This window comes from Muntiacus reevesi, chromosome 20 (assembly GCF_963930625.1).
Source record: "Muntiacus reevesi chromosome 20, mMunRee1.1, whole genome shotgun sequence".
NCBI lineage: Eukaryota > Metazoa > Chordata > Mammalia > Artiodactyla > Cervidae > Muntiacus > Muntiacus reevesi.
In genome coordinates this window covers 39792242-39808260 of record NC_089268.1, presented here as the reverse complement: position 1 = coordinate 39808260, position 16019 = coordinate 39792242, and the positions used below count along the sequence as shown (strand labels likewise).

At 40.4% G+C, this 16019-nt stretch overlaps 2 protein-coding genes across 2 annotated transcripts in view; one reads left to right on the top strand and one right to left on the bottom strand.

Moving 5' to 3' along the window:
• The window catches only part of TPMT (thiopurine S-methyltransferase), a 278788-nt gene that overhangs the window by 222172 nt on the left and 40597 nt on the right, over window positions 1–16019 (bottom strand). The gene's annotated exons all lie outside the window — the stretch shown is intronic.
• Window positions 1–16019, top strand: part of RNF144B (ring finger protein 144B) — a 72407-nt gene that overhangs the window by 48123 nt on the left and 8265 nt on the right. Inside the window, exons 4-6 of the mRNA XM_065912863.1 lie at window positions 1832–1892; window positions 13103–13307; window positions 15344–15488. Coding sequence (XP_065768935.1) covers window positions 1832–1892; window positions 13103–13307; window positions 15344–15488 — 411 coding nt within the window. The remainder of the gene's footprint in view (window positions 1–1831; window positions 1893–13102; window positions 13308–15343; window positions 15489–16019) is intronic.

The window sequence follows — 16019 nt, the reverse complement described above, 5'->3', positions numbered from 1 at the left end:
GGGTGGCTGTTAAAAATAGGTTTCTAAAATATCACTAAGGTCTCTTGGGTCCAGATGACGTCATCCCCCGAGTACCCTTGGCCCCCACATTAATGTACGATTAGATTATTTGTCCTCCACCTGCAGTGAATTAGTGACTAAGTCAAGAATTTTACTGATTTCTTAATATCTCTTTTCACAAACCTGTACCTTCTGTTTCCATAACTGCATTTTATTTGAGGCTCCTTTGTCTTTCAGGAAAGAGGTCCAGTTAGTATTATAACAGATAAAACAATACTGACTTTCAGTATGATAAAAGCCTAACTGTATTTTTAAAAAATTAGGGTAAAACCAATAATCACATAAAATTAACCATAATCAAGCTAATGCACTTTTATTTAAGGTGCCAGATTGAAAATGCAATGTCTTCCCCCTCTCCACTGGAGAAAAATGTTATAATTAAGTTTATGTTTTACCTGGTTTTAGTTGGTACATAGAAGGCTGAACTTGCCTATTTTGTTGTTCTTCATACATTTTAGCTAACTTAGCTTGATTCCTTTACAGAACAAACAGATTGATTTTTTTTGTGAGGAGGAGAATTAGATTTTCATTACCTTTTAAAATGTATTATGGTTGTTAAATACCATGCTAGATACCTTATTTTTAAACTCAGGTTTTCTCAAAGCAAACTGCCATTAGTTGCAAGAGCTTTTATCTGGATAGATTTTATAGCAAAAGTATGTCATGTTTTACAGTTGCAATTTCCAAGGCTAAGGCTATGTGCTTTATCAACTTGATGAATGTCTGAAAACCTAAAGTCCTTTGATTTTTCTCAGTTGTAAGTCTTTTAAGCAATGTCAATATATTTATATGTTGACGTCAGTGGGATTATTATTTTTAGAATGCCAGTTTAAGAGCAGTTTGCTTTTCCTGCATCTGCCTTTGAAATGCAATTTAAAATGATTAATCTGAAATGTCATTTAGTTAGATATGAATCACTGTTGTTTATTAGTGCCATCTGAAATGGAAATGGGCGCTTTGCCACAAGAAATATCTTTAGGCATGTCTTCTCTGCCGGGGCATGGATGACAATGAATGATCACCGGAGGCCCGTGAAGTGATGTTCGTCAAAAGAAATGGTGTTTCTATTGCTTAGAAAGTACTATTCCATAGCTGATGAATGAAGTTATGTTATTCCTGAGGCAGTATCTGCCTGATCTTAGTTTTTCAAAGTTTTAAAGCTAGAACTATAATCTTTTTTTCTTTTTTGATAGAAAGCCCAGCTACTTCCTGCACTTGAATCATCAGGCTTTATTTAAGGAATGGTGCTCAGTAGGTTAAGATGAACATCTTTTAAAAATGTCATAAGTGAAGAGAGAAAAGGAGCATTGTTTCTGTATGTGCACAGATTATTTGCAAAGTCCAAACGTTTGGTCTTGTTCGTTGTTCTTTAGTCCCTAAGTTGTGTCCGCCTCTTTTGCCGCTCCATGGACTGTAGCCCACCAGGCTCCTTGGCCCTGGGAATCCTCAGGCGAGAATACTGGAGTGGGTTGCCAATTTCTACTAGTCTCGATTCTGATAAAAGAATGGAAGATGGTCACTGAGTTCTGTCACTGATGCCTTGAGCAGGGAACCCTAGCCATGGCTGAGGATTGGGGATGATTTGGGAACTGCTGCTTCTGTTAACTGCATGAACAGTATAAGGAAAAAGAAACTTGCAGACAGCTGCTATAGAGAAGATATTGTAAACCAGATAAGAAAAAGGAATCTTAAAAAGACTGGTAACCTGGGGCTCTGTGATGAAAGTAAGGAAAGAAGTGAAATCTCATCTTTTGAATATCTCTGGTTTCAGATTGCCTGTTTGGTACCTGTGGATCAGTTTCAGCTTTATCAGCGGTTAAAATTTGAACGAGGTATGTACATGCTTCTCTTTTCATCCTGATGGTGGATGTGGTTTACATGTGTCCTCTTTACACTAACCTGTGTGTAAGATTAAGGCAGCTGTGAGCTGTCAGCAAAGCCACAAGTGTACTCAGAAAAAGGCAAACTATAATTGCAACATAAAATTTTGACTTTCTCAACCACAGCCAGAAAAAAATGCAGGCTAGCAGGAAATGGAACTTGCCTTATGTTGGTTATTGTGTATTTTTAATTGGGCTTATGTGATAGAAGTTCTGCAAAAGTTAAATAGTTTCATGATAACAGTGTGACAAATAGAAGTGAAGTGAAGTCACTTCAGTCACTCAGTCGTGTCCACCTCTTTGCACCCCCATGGTCTTTACAGTCCGTGGAATTCTCTAGGCCATAATACTGGAGTGGGTAGCCTTTTCCTTCTCCAGAGGATCTTCCCAACTCAGGGACTGAACCCAGGTCTCCTGCATTGCAGGCGAATTCTTTACCAACTGAGCCACAAGAGCAGCCCATGGCAAATAGAAAGTGACCCTCAAAATGAGTATTACCACCATTTCCCTGCTTTCAAAGATCACTTCAGAAACATTAATCCACCCAAACATTTTCACTGCTCATTGTGATATTCACTGTCCTTCTGATTGTACTTGTAATCATAGCCAGTGACTGAGTAGATCATTCTAATGCTATTTGCAGTTGCGTGCTAAGTGGCTTCAGTCGTGTCGGACTCTTTGCGACCCTGTAGACCATAGCTGCCAGGCTACTTGGTCTATGGCGATTCTCCAGGCAAGGATACTGGAGTGGGTTGCCATGCCCTCCTCCAGGGGATCTTCCCCACCCAGGGATTGAACCCATGTCTCTTATTGTCCCCCGCACTGGCAGGCAAGTTCTTTACCACTAGCGCCACCTGAGGAGCCCTGCTATTTACAATGTATTGGACTAATTTTCTTTCTGATCTTAGACTTAGGGTAATTTATCTAGCTTTTCTATTTGTATTGCTTTTTTATCTGTAGGAATCTCTCTCTCTCTCTCTTTTTTTTGGGTATGTTTTTCCATATCTGAGAAGTAGGAGAAGATTGTTTGCCCTGGGACTCATAGGACTTGTATAAATCTCATCAAGTATATAGCATAAACTCTAATGTGAACATCCAGTTTTCCTGATTGCTAGCTTTTGAATCTGAATTAATAAAGTCCAGAGGTAAGAGAGTAAGGAAAGAAGTGAACTTTTTTTTTTAATGTGCCAGTAAATTTGGTAACCACAATTTATCTTGTTTAATTTTTGCAATTACCCTGACAGATAATTGTTATATGAAAACAGAGAACCATGTGGAGCATAAAGGGGGAGTGTTTGCAGGAGAGTCACAGGATGGCATTCACTGCCTTTGACCAATGTTTGGTTCAGTCTCATAGGCTTATTTTTTTCAGCAAGCCAAAAGCAGATTCATCTTTCATGGACAGATCATTTAACTAAATGTATAAGACTGGTATATTAAGGTGGAATTTGTTAAAAAATTCTTGGACTACATTGCTTTGAATTGCACTTTTGCCCTCTTCCATGTGCTTATGCTCTGTCGAGTCTGACTCTGTGACCCCATGGACTGTAGCCCACCAGGCTCCTCTGTCCATGGAATTTCCCAGGCAAGAATACTGGAGTGCGTTGCCCCATTTTCTCCTCCAGGGGATCTTCCTAACCCAGGGATCGAACCTGCGTCTTCTGCATTGACAGGTTGATTCTTTACCACTGAGCCAGTAAAGAACATTATTTATGAGACAACAGAGTGGGGAGTGTTTTGAGTTCAAGTAAGACTAGTCCATCATAAAAACTTACATACTAAAGCGAAATGTTGTCCCCTATTCCCCAGAGGCAATAACAAGGGACAGTTTTATAGGATATTTGCCAATCTAATTGATATAAAAACTTTGCAGTCTCAAAACAACTTATAGGAAGATGCAAATAGGATGTTGTGGAACATGCTGTCAGAACCAGCAGAATCAGACAAACTTTAGGTTTAATGGATGAAGACCTAGGGCTGATACACTGTCTATACTCTCCTGTGTGGATTCTGAGCTAACCAGAGGAATTAATGATGGCGTAGTTTATATATTGGCCCTCCCTAAGCCATCCACGTGGGCTGGTTAGGTTGAGCATCACGTGCTGATGAATGGTGTCAAACATCTGCCCTGACATTCTCTCACTTTATTCTAATATCCTCCACTATATAAATACATTACTGCTGGAATAAAGGTATTCATCCTGTGGATGGATGTGGCTGGTAACCAGTGCCATGATTGGAGGGCTCTTACCTAGAGAAAGTCTAAGGAGGTAGGTTGGATTTTCAGACTCCTTGAATGGTGAGACCTGTCAATCTCACCAGTCCCATTCAGTAACCAGGGCTCAGCCTGTCTGTAGGGTTCCCTTGTTCCCCATGCCCCTCTACTCCTCCATGACCATCACCCCCCACCCCCACCCACTGCCCCATCTGTCAGTTGCAGGCCTTATTCCTCATTGTTTACAAACATTTTATTAGATAAAACGTCTTTTTTGTGATTCATTAGACAAATTCTAATAGTCCCAGGCATTAAAACTTTCTGTAAGTTGGTTCTCATGGATGAATATAAATTTTTAGTGCCTCCTAAAAATAGTGGGAATGCTGGCTCTACCCCTTACTATACTGTGTAACCTAATTTCTGTCCCTCAGTTTTTTTCATCTGTAAAATGGGGATATTAATAGTCCCTATGCCATGGGTTTGAGATGAGCATTAAGTGAATTAAGAAAGTTGGAGAAATTGAGACTTGCCTAGGACCATACAGGTGTGTCTCAGCTTCCTCATCTATAAAATTTTTTGAGTTGGGTAATTTTTTAAAAATTTTATTTTTTGTCTGTGTGGCATGTGGGCTCTTAATTCCTGGACCAGGGATCAAACCCATGCCCCCTGCATTGGAAGCATGGAACCTGAACCACTGGGCTACTAGAGAAGTCGCTATACTTTTTACTGGAGTTAAAACCATCATTAAATTTACCATCTCACCCATTTTAGGTGTGTAATTCAGTGTCGTTAAGAATATTTACAACGTTGTACAGCCATCACCACTATCTACTTGCAAGACTTTGATCATCCCAGGCAGAAACGCTGTAACAACTAAACAGTAACTTCCTTCCCCACTTCTCCCAGCCCCTGATAATGTCTAATCTACTTTCTTTTCTGTGAATTTGCCCTGTCTAGATATTTTATGTAAGTGGAATCACATGATATTTTCTTTTGTGTCTGGCTGATCTCCATCCACGTTGTAGCATGTATCAGAACTTCATGTCTTTCTATGGCTGAATAATGTTCCATTGTGTATACATACATACCACTTTTTGTGTATCTCTTCATCTGTTGATGGACACTTGGGTTGTTTCTCCTTTTTGGCTATTGTGAATCATGCTGCGTGAACATTGGAGCACAAATACTTGCTCAAAACTCTGCTTTCCATTCTTGTGGGCATATAGCTGGCAGTGGAATTGCCAAGTCATAGGGCAAGTCAGGAACTGCCAAACTGTAAAACTCTGTAATTTAATTAGACATTTATACTATTTTAAGGGTTTCCCTTGTGGCTCAGCTGGTAAAGAATCTACCTGCAATGTGGGAGGCCTGGGTTCATTCCCTGGGTTGGGAAGATCCCCTGGAGAAGGGTAAGGCTACCCACTCCAGTATTCTGGCCTGGACAGTCCATGGGGTTGCAAAGAGTCAGATACAACTGAGCGACTTTCATTTCACTATTTTAAAGTATGGAAGTATTTTAAATTTGAAACTGTGTTAAATCTGGTGCCATTGTTTCAACTCCCTCATTTGATAAAAAAGGAGACTGAGACCCAGGAACATTTTGATCTTAGGTGATTTTGGAAGGCAATTTGTAATCATGTAATTCTTCCTTAGTATCCATTATAAATAATTATTTTTAGAGAAAACATTCCACGTAAGAATTAAGTTTGTTAATACATGCTACTAACATATAGCTAACATATACTAACCGTCCTTTACTTGACTGGGATAATCTTTATCTGAATGGCATACCAGTTTTTTACATAATAAGCTTCATATTCACCTCAAACTCAACACTTATCAGCTAGGTGACTTTGAGGTCTATGTCAAGAAAATATTTTATGTGGAACTGTTTAAGAGGGGATCTTGAAATGTATTAAATTCTAATATTATGAATAGGTTAAATTAACTAATGGAAAGTAAAACTCATTGGCTGGACTCTGAGACAGAATTGGAGAGACTGTTTGTACTCTGAAAAAAATGTAGAATCAGATTAGTGGCATCTTTGTATCTTAGTAAGAAAAATTATCATCTGTTTTGTCCAATTCTTATTGACTGCCAATGTGAAGAACTGACTCATTGGAAAAAATCCTGATGCTGGGGAAGATTGAAGGCAGAAGAGGGGGGGACAATAGGATGAGATGGTTGGATGGCATCACTGACTCGATGGACATGAGTTTGAGCAAGTTCTGGGAGTTGGTGATGAACAGGGAAGCCTGACGTGCTGCATTCCATGGGATCTCAAAAAGTTGGACATGACTGAGCAACTGAACTAACTGACCAAGTTCTTTTTTAAGTTTTAACTTGGAATCCAGTGTTTTACTTTTCTTTTACCTTATGTTACACATCTGATTAGCTTCTCTTTTGTGTCTTTGTTTTCATGTGCGTCTTTGAGGGGAAAATCTTTTGAATAGGAACGGTCCCTCGTCATCACTCTTTCCACAAAGCAGAGAAACGTCACTTGGCATTGATGAATTATTCTGTGGATCCACTTTCCATCCATCTGTGATTTTTCCATTGGCTACTTCTATGTTTGTGGGTTTTCTTTTCTGTCTGTCTTCCAATATTAACAAAGGAAAGGGAATACTAAGCTTGGCATGTGTTAGTGATTATTGCTTTACTTTCTACTGGTTCTCAAAGCACATGTCTGATTAAACTAGAATTTTGTTTGTCTCTTGTTTCCATAACTTACTTTTTCAAGTTAGTTTTTTTTTTTTTTTGAAAGCTGGGTTCATATTATCCATCTCTAGGCCTTAAGCATTTTTTTTTCTTTTAATTTTTGTCACCCTTTTTACTTACTGTAATTGCTAGTTGCTTCAATTCCTTGGTTGGAGAAGGAAATGGCAACCCACTCCAGTATTCTTGCCTGGAAAATCCCATGAACTGAGGATCATGGTAGGCTACAGTCCATGGGGTCACAAAGAGTCGGACACGACTGAGCGACTTCACTTCACTTCAATTCCTTGGTAGATGAATGTGTCTGTTCTTGATATTTGCATTATCATAGACTGGTAACAGGGGGTTTCCCTGTTGGCTCAGTGGTGAAGAATTTGCCTGCCAATACAGGAAACATGGGTTTCATCCCTGGGTCGGGAAGATCCCCTGGAGAAGTAATTGGCAACCCACTGCAGCATTCTTGCCTGGGAAATCCCATGGACAGAGGAGCCTGGCAGGATACACAGTCCATGGGGTCCCGAAGAGTCGGACGTGACTTAACTTAGCTACTGAACAACCACAAAGAGTGGTTATAAACTCTTACAAATGGTTTAAGTGCCGCTGCTGTTCTCCGTCTTAAAAAAGTGAATACAATAGGAATTTATTTTCCTGTTATCATCTGTTAATTCTACTGCATTCACTCATGTATTCAATGTGTGCTTATTTATGTACTGAGCATCTGTCGCGTGCCAGGTACAACTCTAGATGTGCTTTCAAGCTCTGGTTCCATCTTCCTTTGAAAGTTCTTTTGCTCTCAGCTTTTCCCTCAAGCCTCCTTTCATTTTTGAGCCTTAACCTTTATGAGATGGCTCTTCGAATTTCATCTCACTCTTGTGTTTGTCCTTGGTAAAATGTTTCTACTCCATCTTTTCTAATTATTAAGGTCTCTTCTCACCAGAGTGCCCTGCATAGCTATTTGGTTTGTTTTAGCATTTTTGGTTGAAGACTGGGTGATACTGAATGACCTAATCATCAGTTCAGTTTTATTTTTTTTAACACCTCCCATCTCTCATTAGTCACCTTCCTTTTCATAGTTTCTGATCACAAGCTCATTCTTATCATCTCTCTGTGTGTTTTCTTTCTAAGTCTGATTTCCTGGTGTTTCATGGTAAATGTATGACTAAGTCTTGGGTTTCCTTCCCAAGCCTTCTTATGCTTTCACATGGTAACCCTTTCTCCTCAGCTTCACCCTCCCGTTCTTTTTTGTTGATCAGTTTTAAACCTGAAACAGTCTCTAGATGTTTTCAGCTCTGCTCTGAAAAGCTGAAGTGTCTTTAAGAAATGATATTTATGAGTAGGTTAGGTGAAATTTCTAAAGGGACCAGAATAAGAGGCACAGTGTTCATTAGTATTTGCCTCGTCCTATCTGTCCGTCATTTTCACATCTATACGATGAGGATAGTAATAGAATGATTGTCCCAGGGCTGCTGCAAGGAATACATGAGTTAACACTGTGTATGTCACAGTGTGCTTTTGATATATTATTGCTGTCTTTACTGTTATTCTTCATTTATTGTTATTCTTCATTACTGTTACTGCCACCTCCAAATCTTGTCCCCAGTTTTTTCTGAACTAAACTAAGAAAGCATCTTCCAGAATCCAGATCATACCTTGGATTGAATACACAATTATATCACTGTGTTTTCATCTTAATTCAAATCTTTTTCAGTGTATTTCCACCCTTATTTGTCCTAGTTTCTATAGCATTGTATAGAAGCTTGATAATCAAGGCAAATTCCTTATCCCACCTATCATAGCAGTTTCCTTCACACAGTATATTCTTACTGAAAGCATGAATTCACCTCCAAGGAGATCATGACTTGCTGAGATGGAGCATTTGAAGTTGTTGCTTCAAAGATAAAAGTCATGGAGGGATTAAAATCTATTTAACAGAATGAGTTTGTTTGTACATAAGTAATTGCATTCTTGGAGTAAAAGAGGCCTGATCCTATCATATACTCACTAACCATGTGTTATGCAAACTTCTAATTTCTGTTGGTCTCAACTTAACAGCTTTAGACTAGATAACCTCAAAAGTTGTTTCCAAGTTTGAAATTCTGTTGTTCTCATCAGCTATCTTGAGAGCAACTCTTCTGCTGTTGGCCACCTCTGTTTGGGTATATTTACTGTGGCAGATGTTAATTCCAATCAGTTTAGTTTAATTGCATTTTAACTATCTGCAGACCTTTGTTCTTTGAGATAGCAGAAAGCAAATTAATTTTGGCATAATTAAAAATGCAGTGGGTCATAAAAGTTAAAACAGTTTGATTTATCTCAGCTGATAATTAAATTAGCTTGAGTGCATAATGTTTCCCACAATAATAAAATTTCATACCATGTCTTTTTTGGCACAGCCCACAGTAGTAGAAGACGGCAGAAAAACCACTCGTGTCAGCTGAGAGGATATATAACCAAATAAAAAACAAGCTTCACATATCTAGTTCTAGGTGGGAAATCCAACTAAATTTCAAAATTTAGTTTTTGAAAACTAAAAACAATTACTGGGCTCAGACGTGGTCTTTAGGTTTCATGGCAGTTTTATTTTCTTGGAATGTTTTTATGTCCTAATAATTGTCAGAGTACACAAGTACAAAATAGTTTTAAATAGCATTTCCTGCCTTGCGTAATTTACATGAACAAGCAGAATCTGAAGATCAAATAGTCCTGAGGCTTTACTTCAGTAATCAATTCTGATTTTCATAAGTAAATTCCAGTTCGTCTATGACTTCATCTATCTCTGCTGTGAGTCTGCTACTTTTAAATCATGTTCATATCAACGTGTTGGAGGCACTATTCTCTTTTTCTAGATTTCTGAGCTTTGGCTCATCTCAAAGTTACAGAGCTTTCATTACTGCTGATACAGAAGAAATTAGTTGAATATGCATCGGTTCCTTTTTTTTTTCTATCTTTGGAATAGAAATTGGAAGGAGGAAGAAACTGAACCTTAAATGTTTTGGATCATGTGCATTTTGTTTATCTACATAATAACTGTGTTTCCTGAGCCAAAAGCCAGGAGGTAGAACTGAATTCATAGTAGTAATAATAAAGAGCATTTTAGAAAGTCCTGCATTAACCCTGGGGGCTTTTCTCCCCTTCAGACTCCCCTCAGATAATTGGTGTGGAGGAGAGAGGGAGGAGAAGACAGCGTCTGCTCATGTGACAGTGGTTTGGCCACCACCTGCCGTCCATTAATCTGTCCCTTTTTGGCTTGGGTTCTGGGAAGTCCTGTTAGCTGCCAGGGCTGCCAGTGTCTGATGCTTCTTCAGCATTTTTCTCTTTTCTAACAGCTTGGCTTCTCGGGCCTACTGGAACCACAAGGTATATGAAGCAAAATGAAGCTCGTATTGGAATTATAATAATTTTTTTTTTAAAAAGCAGAGCAACTCTTTTATCTATCGTTGCTGCTCTTGTGGGAGCCCAGCTGAAGGGCAGGCGCCATTCTGCGCTCCGGGACCTTCTCAGTGTAACCTGGCCAGACTGGTGTGTGCAGATCCCCGTCCCGTTGTGGGATGCTCTTCTCCAGGAGACTCAAAGATGCCCTAGACAAGTGTCTCTCTCTGGAGAGTTGTGTCTTTTCTCTGGAAATAGCTCAGTGCGGGGCTGAACAATATAGAGCCTTAACATTGTCAGTTATGTACCGTCATAGTGATTGCTGTTTTCTGTGGCTCTGACTCTTCCCTTGCTTCTTTCTTTAGAGATTTTTTTTTTTTTTTTTGATGTGGACATTTTTAAAGTCTTTTTATTGAATTTGTTACAATACTGTTTCTGTTTAATGTTTGGGTTTTTCTGGCCGCAAGGCATGTGGGAACTTAGCTCCCCCATTAGGGATCAAACCCGCACCCCTTGCGTTGGAAGGCGAAGTCTTAACCACCAGGGAAGTATCTTCTCTTGTTTTTTTGGGCTGGGCTGTGTCGTAGCTGCTCTGTATACTGAGGCCCTTTTGTTGATAGGAGTTCGTGAAAATCTTTAATTGCTTCTCTATTTATTGTTTCTGCTTCTGTCATGTCACCCAGATACCTGACATAATAAGTTGGTAGAAACAAGTCAGAAAATCTGCCAAATAATTTTAATTGATTAGAGTCTGGAAGACAAATTGCCCAGTTGAACCTTTTAAGGTGATCAATAGGGATGCTCTAAACTTTATGAAAGTGAAAGCATTAGTCGTTCAGCTGTGTTCGACTCTTTGTAACCCATGGACTGTAGCCCACCAGGCTCCTCTGTCCATGGAATTCTCCAGGCAAGAATGCTGGAGTGGATAGCCATTTTCTCCTCCAGGGGACCTTCCCAACCCAGGGATCTAACCTCTGTATCCTACAATGCAGGCAGATTCTTTACTGTCTGAACCACCAAGGAAGCCCAGTAAGCTTTATAATATGTCTTAATTTTCCTTTCCTTTCCCTCCTTTGTCATCAAACTTTTGAAAGACCTGTGATTTAGAATGGTAAGTAGATATTTAATGTGGGAATCCTTAGTGCTGAGTTAGCTACATATTACACTTCATTTCTTTGGGCTTTGTGTTTGTGAAGCAGTAAAGAGTTTGGGGAAAAAAAATATAAGTGGTGTGGAAATCAAAGGTTAAGATCTTGGACCCATATGTGTATCACTGTCCCCTTGACTTTCTAATCAACCTGTCCCAAAATTTTAGGGATCTTAGAGGGGTCCATCCCTCTTAGAGTCTGAGGATGTGTTAACCTTAGGGTTCTTTTTTCTGATTTCACCTGACCCATCATTCTCTTAACTCCTGCCCTCCAGAATTATTGGATAAGAAGATATGTTTAAGGATGTTCTTTTTGAATGAAAACCTGTAATAAGCATAGTTCCAATTGTTGCATTTTTCTGGAGGAAATATTATTGGAGACAGTGTTTCCTAGAGGATTTCAGTCTTTTCCCTCCATACCGAATTTGTAAGATTATTACCTTTAACGTTAAGCTCCCACTTAATACCTGCATTTCATTTTTGCACCACTCTTTGGATTTGCTTGCGTTCCACATGGACATTCCAAGAATCACAAGCCTTAAGTGACTTGAACCTAGAATCTCACCAGTTCAAAATTTGCAAAATACATTAGTTCAGAGAAAAATGGGCTCCTCTGCTTCTTACATTATTTTCCACATGATATTTTCCACCAAAAGTTTATGTTATATGACAAGAATATGGACTCTGTTATTGACTAGAAAATGGGAGGTGGAACAAGATTTGTAAACACTCACACAGGAAGACAGTTGTCCACCCACAAACCTTACTTTCTTTTTAGCATGCCACATGGGTCTAGCCAATGTAGTGTGTGATGATCATTTTATGGCCTGTGAAGGTCCCTACCTTCTGTTTCTAGAATGTGTGGGTCTTTTACAAACTGTCCCTCAGTAGCAGACTGCTAGGGCAACAGAATATTCAAATTGACAGCTAATCTGACTTCTTGGCTGAGCCACACTAGACACTGTTTCATCCCTACACTATTTGGTTCTTCTTTAATTTCTCTCTGAACAACAGAAGAAGCCTCACTACCTATCTCTCAGTGCCTGAAAGGACAGAATCTTTTATGAACTTTTTTTCTTTTGCTTTGGTTGGTTCTTCATGTCCTTATTTTTCTCCAAGATAGTACCCAAAATAATTGAAGAAGAGACTTGAGATATTTGCCTGTTTAGAGTGCTGAACTGTTAGAAATATTCCAAAAAGGTGGTGCGTTTTGATTAGCGAGAAGGCTGCTTCTCTTGCTCATAAGGGCAGTGATGACCTAGTCCATGAGCACCTGCTTTGAGAAGTAGGGCGGGGCTGGGTGACCTGGATCCACTGCACAGGTCTGGGTCCACTCTACACTTTAAATATGCTGCTTAGTCACTCAGTCATGTCTGACTCTTGGCGACCCCATGGACTGTAGCCTGCCAGGTTTCTCTGTCCATGGATTTTTTCAGGCAAGAATACTGGAGTGGGTTGCCATTTCCTCCTCCAGACTTTAATATGTCTTAGTTTCCCCTTCCTTTCCCTCCTTTATCATCACACTTTTAAATGACCTGTGATACAGAATGGGACTGGATCCAATGTGAAGACCACTGGTAGAAATCATTGCCCTTGTTTGTGCTGGGCATCTATGAATGTTGACCTATAAAAAAGAATAAACGGAAGGCAGAAAGGAAAGCTCAGACTTGAATGGAAGACAGATAGACCATCGTGTTTTCTTTCTTTGCTCTTTAGAAGTCCACCTGGACCCCTGCAGAACGTGGTGTCCCGTCGCAGACTGTCAGACAGTGTGTCCCGTCGCAACAAGTGACCCAGGACAGCCTGTGCTGGTGGAGTGCCCTTCCTGCCACCTGAAGTTCTGCTCGTGCTGCAAGGATGCTTGGCATGCAGAAGTCTCCTGCAGGGACAGTCAGCCCGGCATCCTGCCAACAGAGCATGGGTAAGGAAGGAAGCTTAATCTTTGGGGATCATTCACCTGTGTTCTTAGAAATCTGTTGCTTGGAGAGAGAGTCATATTGTGATGAAACGTCTAGGTGAGTTCTTTACCTGCAAGGCTTTCCTGAGAAGTGTCTCAGAATGGGTACGTTATTCACTAAGAATCACCAAATCAGCAGGTCTAAAGGAATTTTAGTTAATTACTCCTGAACAACCTTCCGGGTACAGCTAGAGTTAGTCTCTATGAGTTTTGATTTCTCTTTAGGTAGGAAGCTGCGGTCCCCTGTTCTTTGTATGTAGGAAGTCACAGCTTTTGTCCACAGCCGTTTGCCTAGGTACCATGACTGCCTACAATTGGTACACCTCATTCTTGCTTGTGAAGAGGTGCAGAAATGATTTTCTTAGCTGACTCAATTGCCAGCTCGTGGTGGTGTGCCAGTCATATTAAAAGAAACAGCAATAGATACAACAGCCTTCAGGGTAGTATGCTGCTAAAATTCATGCTTACTAGAGGAAAAGAGCTTATCTTTCGATATTTTATGCTCTGAAAAAAAACAATAATGAGGTTGAGAATTTGCTATGATGACAAGCAATTCACTCTGTACCTTGCAGGACAGAGGGTATTTATGGCAACAGCAGGGCTCAGAGTGAGAGAACTTTGTGTTTGATCCCTTGCTTTGCTGGAGGCTGCGGCTGTTTTGCATCAGCAAGAACAGAAATAATAGTGTTGTCCCGTTGGCTTAATCACTCAGCATCCTTCAAGTATGGAGGGCCATTCTCCAGGAACAGAAATGCTACTTGATGTGATGCTCTGCTTGAGTCTCAGACCAAACACATCAAGAGGAGAAAAAGAGCTAGCACACGTGGCAGGCATGCGCCCTCTTCGCCAGTACCTGCTACATTTTCACTGCCACCCAGCAAGGTCCCCAGGAATCACAGGCCAATGTGAAGAGCCCAGAGGAGGGACAGAGCTCTGCATTGCCACTGGTATCTTTGTGACTTTATGCAAGTCACTCAGCCTCTATGAGTCTGAAAGTGAAAAAGTGAAAGTCACTCAGTCGTGTCCGACTCCTTGAGACCCCATGGACTCTACACTCCATGGAATTCTCCAGGCCAGAATACTGGAGTGGGTATCCGTTCCCTTCTCCAGGGCATCTTCCCAACCCAGGGATTGAAGTCTGTCACTCTATTAAAAAAAAAAAAAATGGGAGGAATGAAAACGGTGGCTGTCCCACTGCTTTATAGGGTTACTGTGAGCACGGAATCCAATCATAGGTTTGACCACGCTTTGTGAACCTGACATCTTCATGTGCTGAGTGGTGGTTTTGATGACTAGTAGCTAAAATGCAATCCAGGCCTGGCTCACCCAGGCCTCCCTTCACCAGTTCTACTTATTTCCTCTGTCCCTTGAGCCTGTAAGCTTTGCTGGCCTGTTCATCGATCCGAATCAGGTCTTTTCAATGATATAGGACATTTATTTGAAAGTATTGATGATTGACTCCCTCCCATCCCCATCTGTTTATTTGCACAGATCATTGTATAGATGGTCTCTGCCCCTTTTGGATCCTGAGCTGGTTTTTCCACTGCGTGGCAGACTTCTTGTACTTTTTAGTCAGACAGCGTGTGCTCAGAGAATGAAAGACTAATTTGGCAAAACAATGGATTCAATCAGCTATGGAAAATACAATTATGTAATTCACTCAAAGCTAAAGATAAATAAATTAAGCTTCTTTGTTTTCAGTTATCTGAACAAGGAATAAACTGCATTGCGCCTAGTTTTACCCCCACCCTGTTCCTGGGACAAGAAGTTAAGTACAGACAGCAACGGATTCACTCTATCAGGAGCCCTGAGAATTCAGTGGGTGACCACAGCGTTGAGTCTAGAAGAGCATCATTCAGCTGTTTTAATTATATTCAGCCCACTTTACCCATAGCTCTGGTTGGTGGTGTACATCTTGTGGTCCTTAAATTAAAAAAAAAAAAAAATCACTCAGCATTCTTGATCCTTACCCTGTAATTTCTCATTCATTTCTTTTCTAGGACCCTCTTTGGGACGGAGGCAGAAGCCCCCATTAAGCAGTGCCCCGTGTGCCGGGTTTATATTGAGCGCAACGAAGGCTGTGCTCAGATGATGTGTAAGAACTGCAAACACACATTTTGCTGGTACTGCCTTCAGAACCTGGACGTAAGTGCAGCCCAGAAGAGTCTCCCCGCGTATCCTCCTCTATCCTGTATCTATGCGACAGCCCATATCTGATGGACTTTCCTTTTAAAATACTGAACCTTTTTGTATTTTTTTTTTCCTGCCAAAGAAATTTGTTTTTCCTTAATGAGACATCCTGAGCCTGCTACTTCACATACCTGTCTCTGATTACTTTAAGTGTGTTGTCCTACCTTTTGTTTTAGGGACATTTCCAGCTTTGGGAGCATGGTCTCATTCTGTTGTATAAAGGACTATTAGAGTGGTAGTTTGCTTTTGCTCTTGTAACCAGTTACCACAGACTTGTGGCCTAAAGCAACACAGATGTGTTATCATTAGTTCTGTCCATTGGTCGTCTGACATGGGTCTCCCTGGATTAAAATCAAGTTGTCCTTGGGACCTGGTGACTCGTGAAGAGGATCTATTTCTTTGCCTGTTTTAGTTTCTAGAGGCTGCCTACATTCCTTGGCTATGGCCCCTTTTTCCATCTTTAGAGGCAACAGCATACATCTTTCT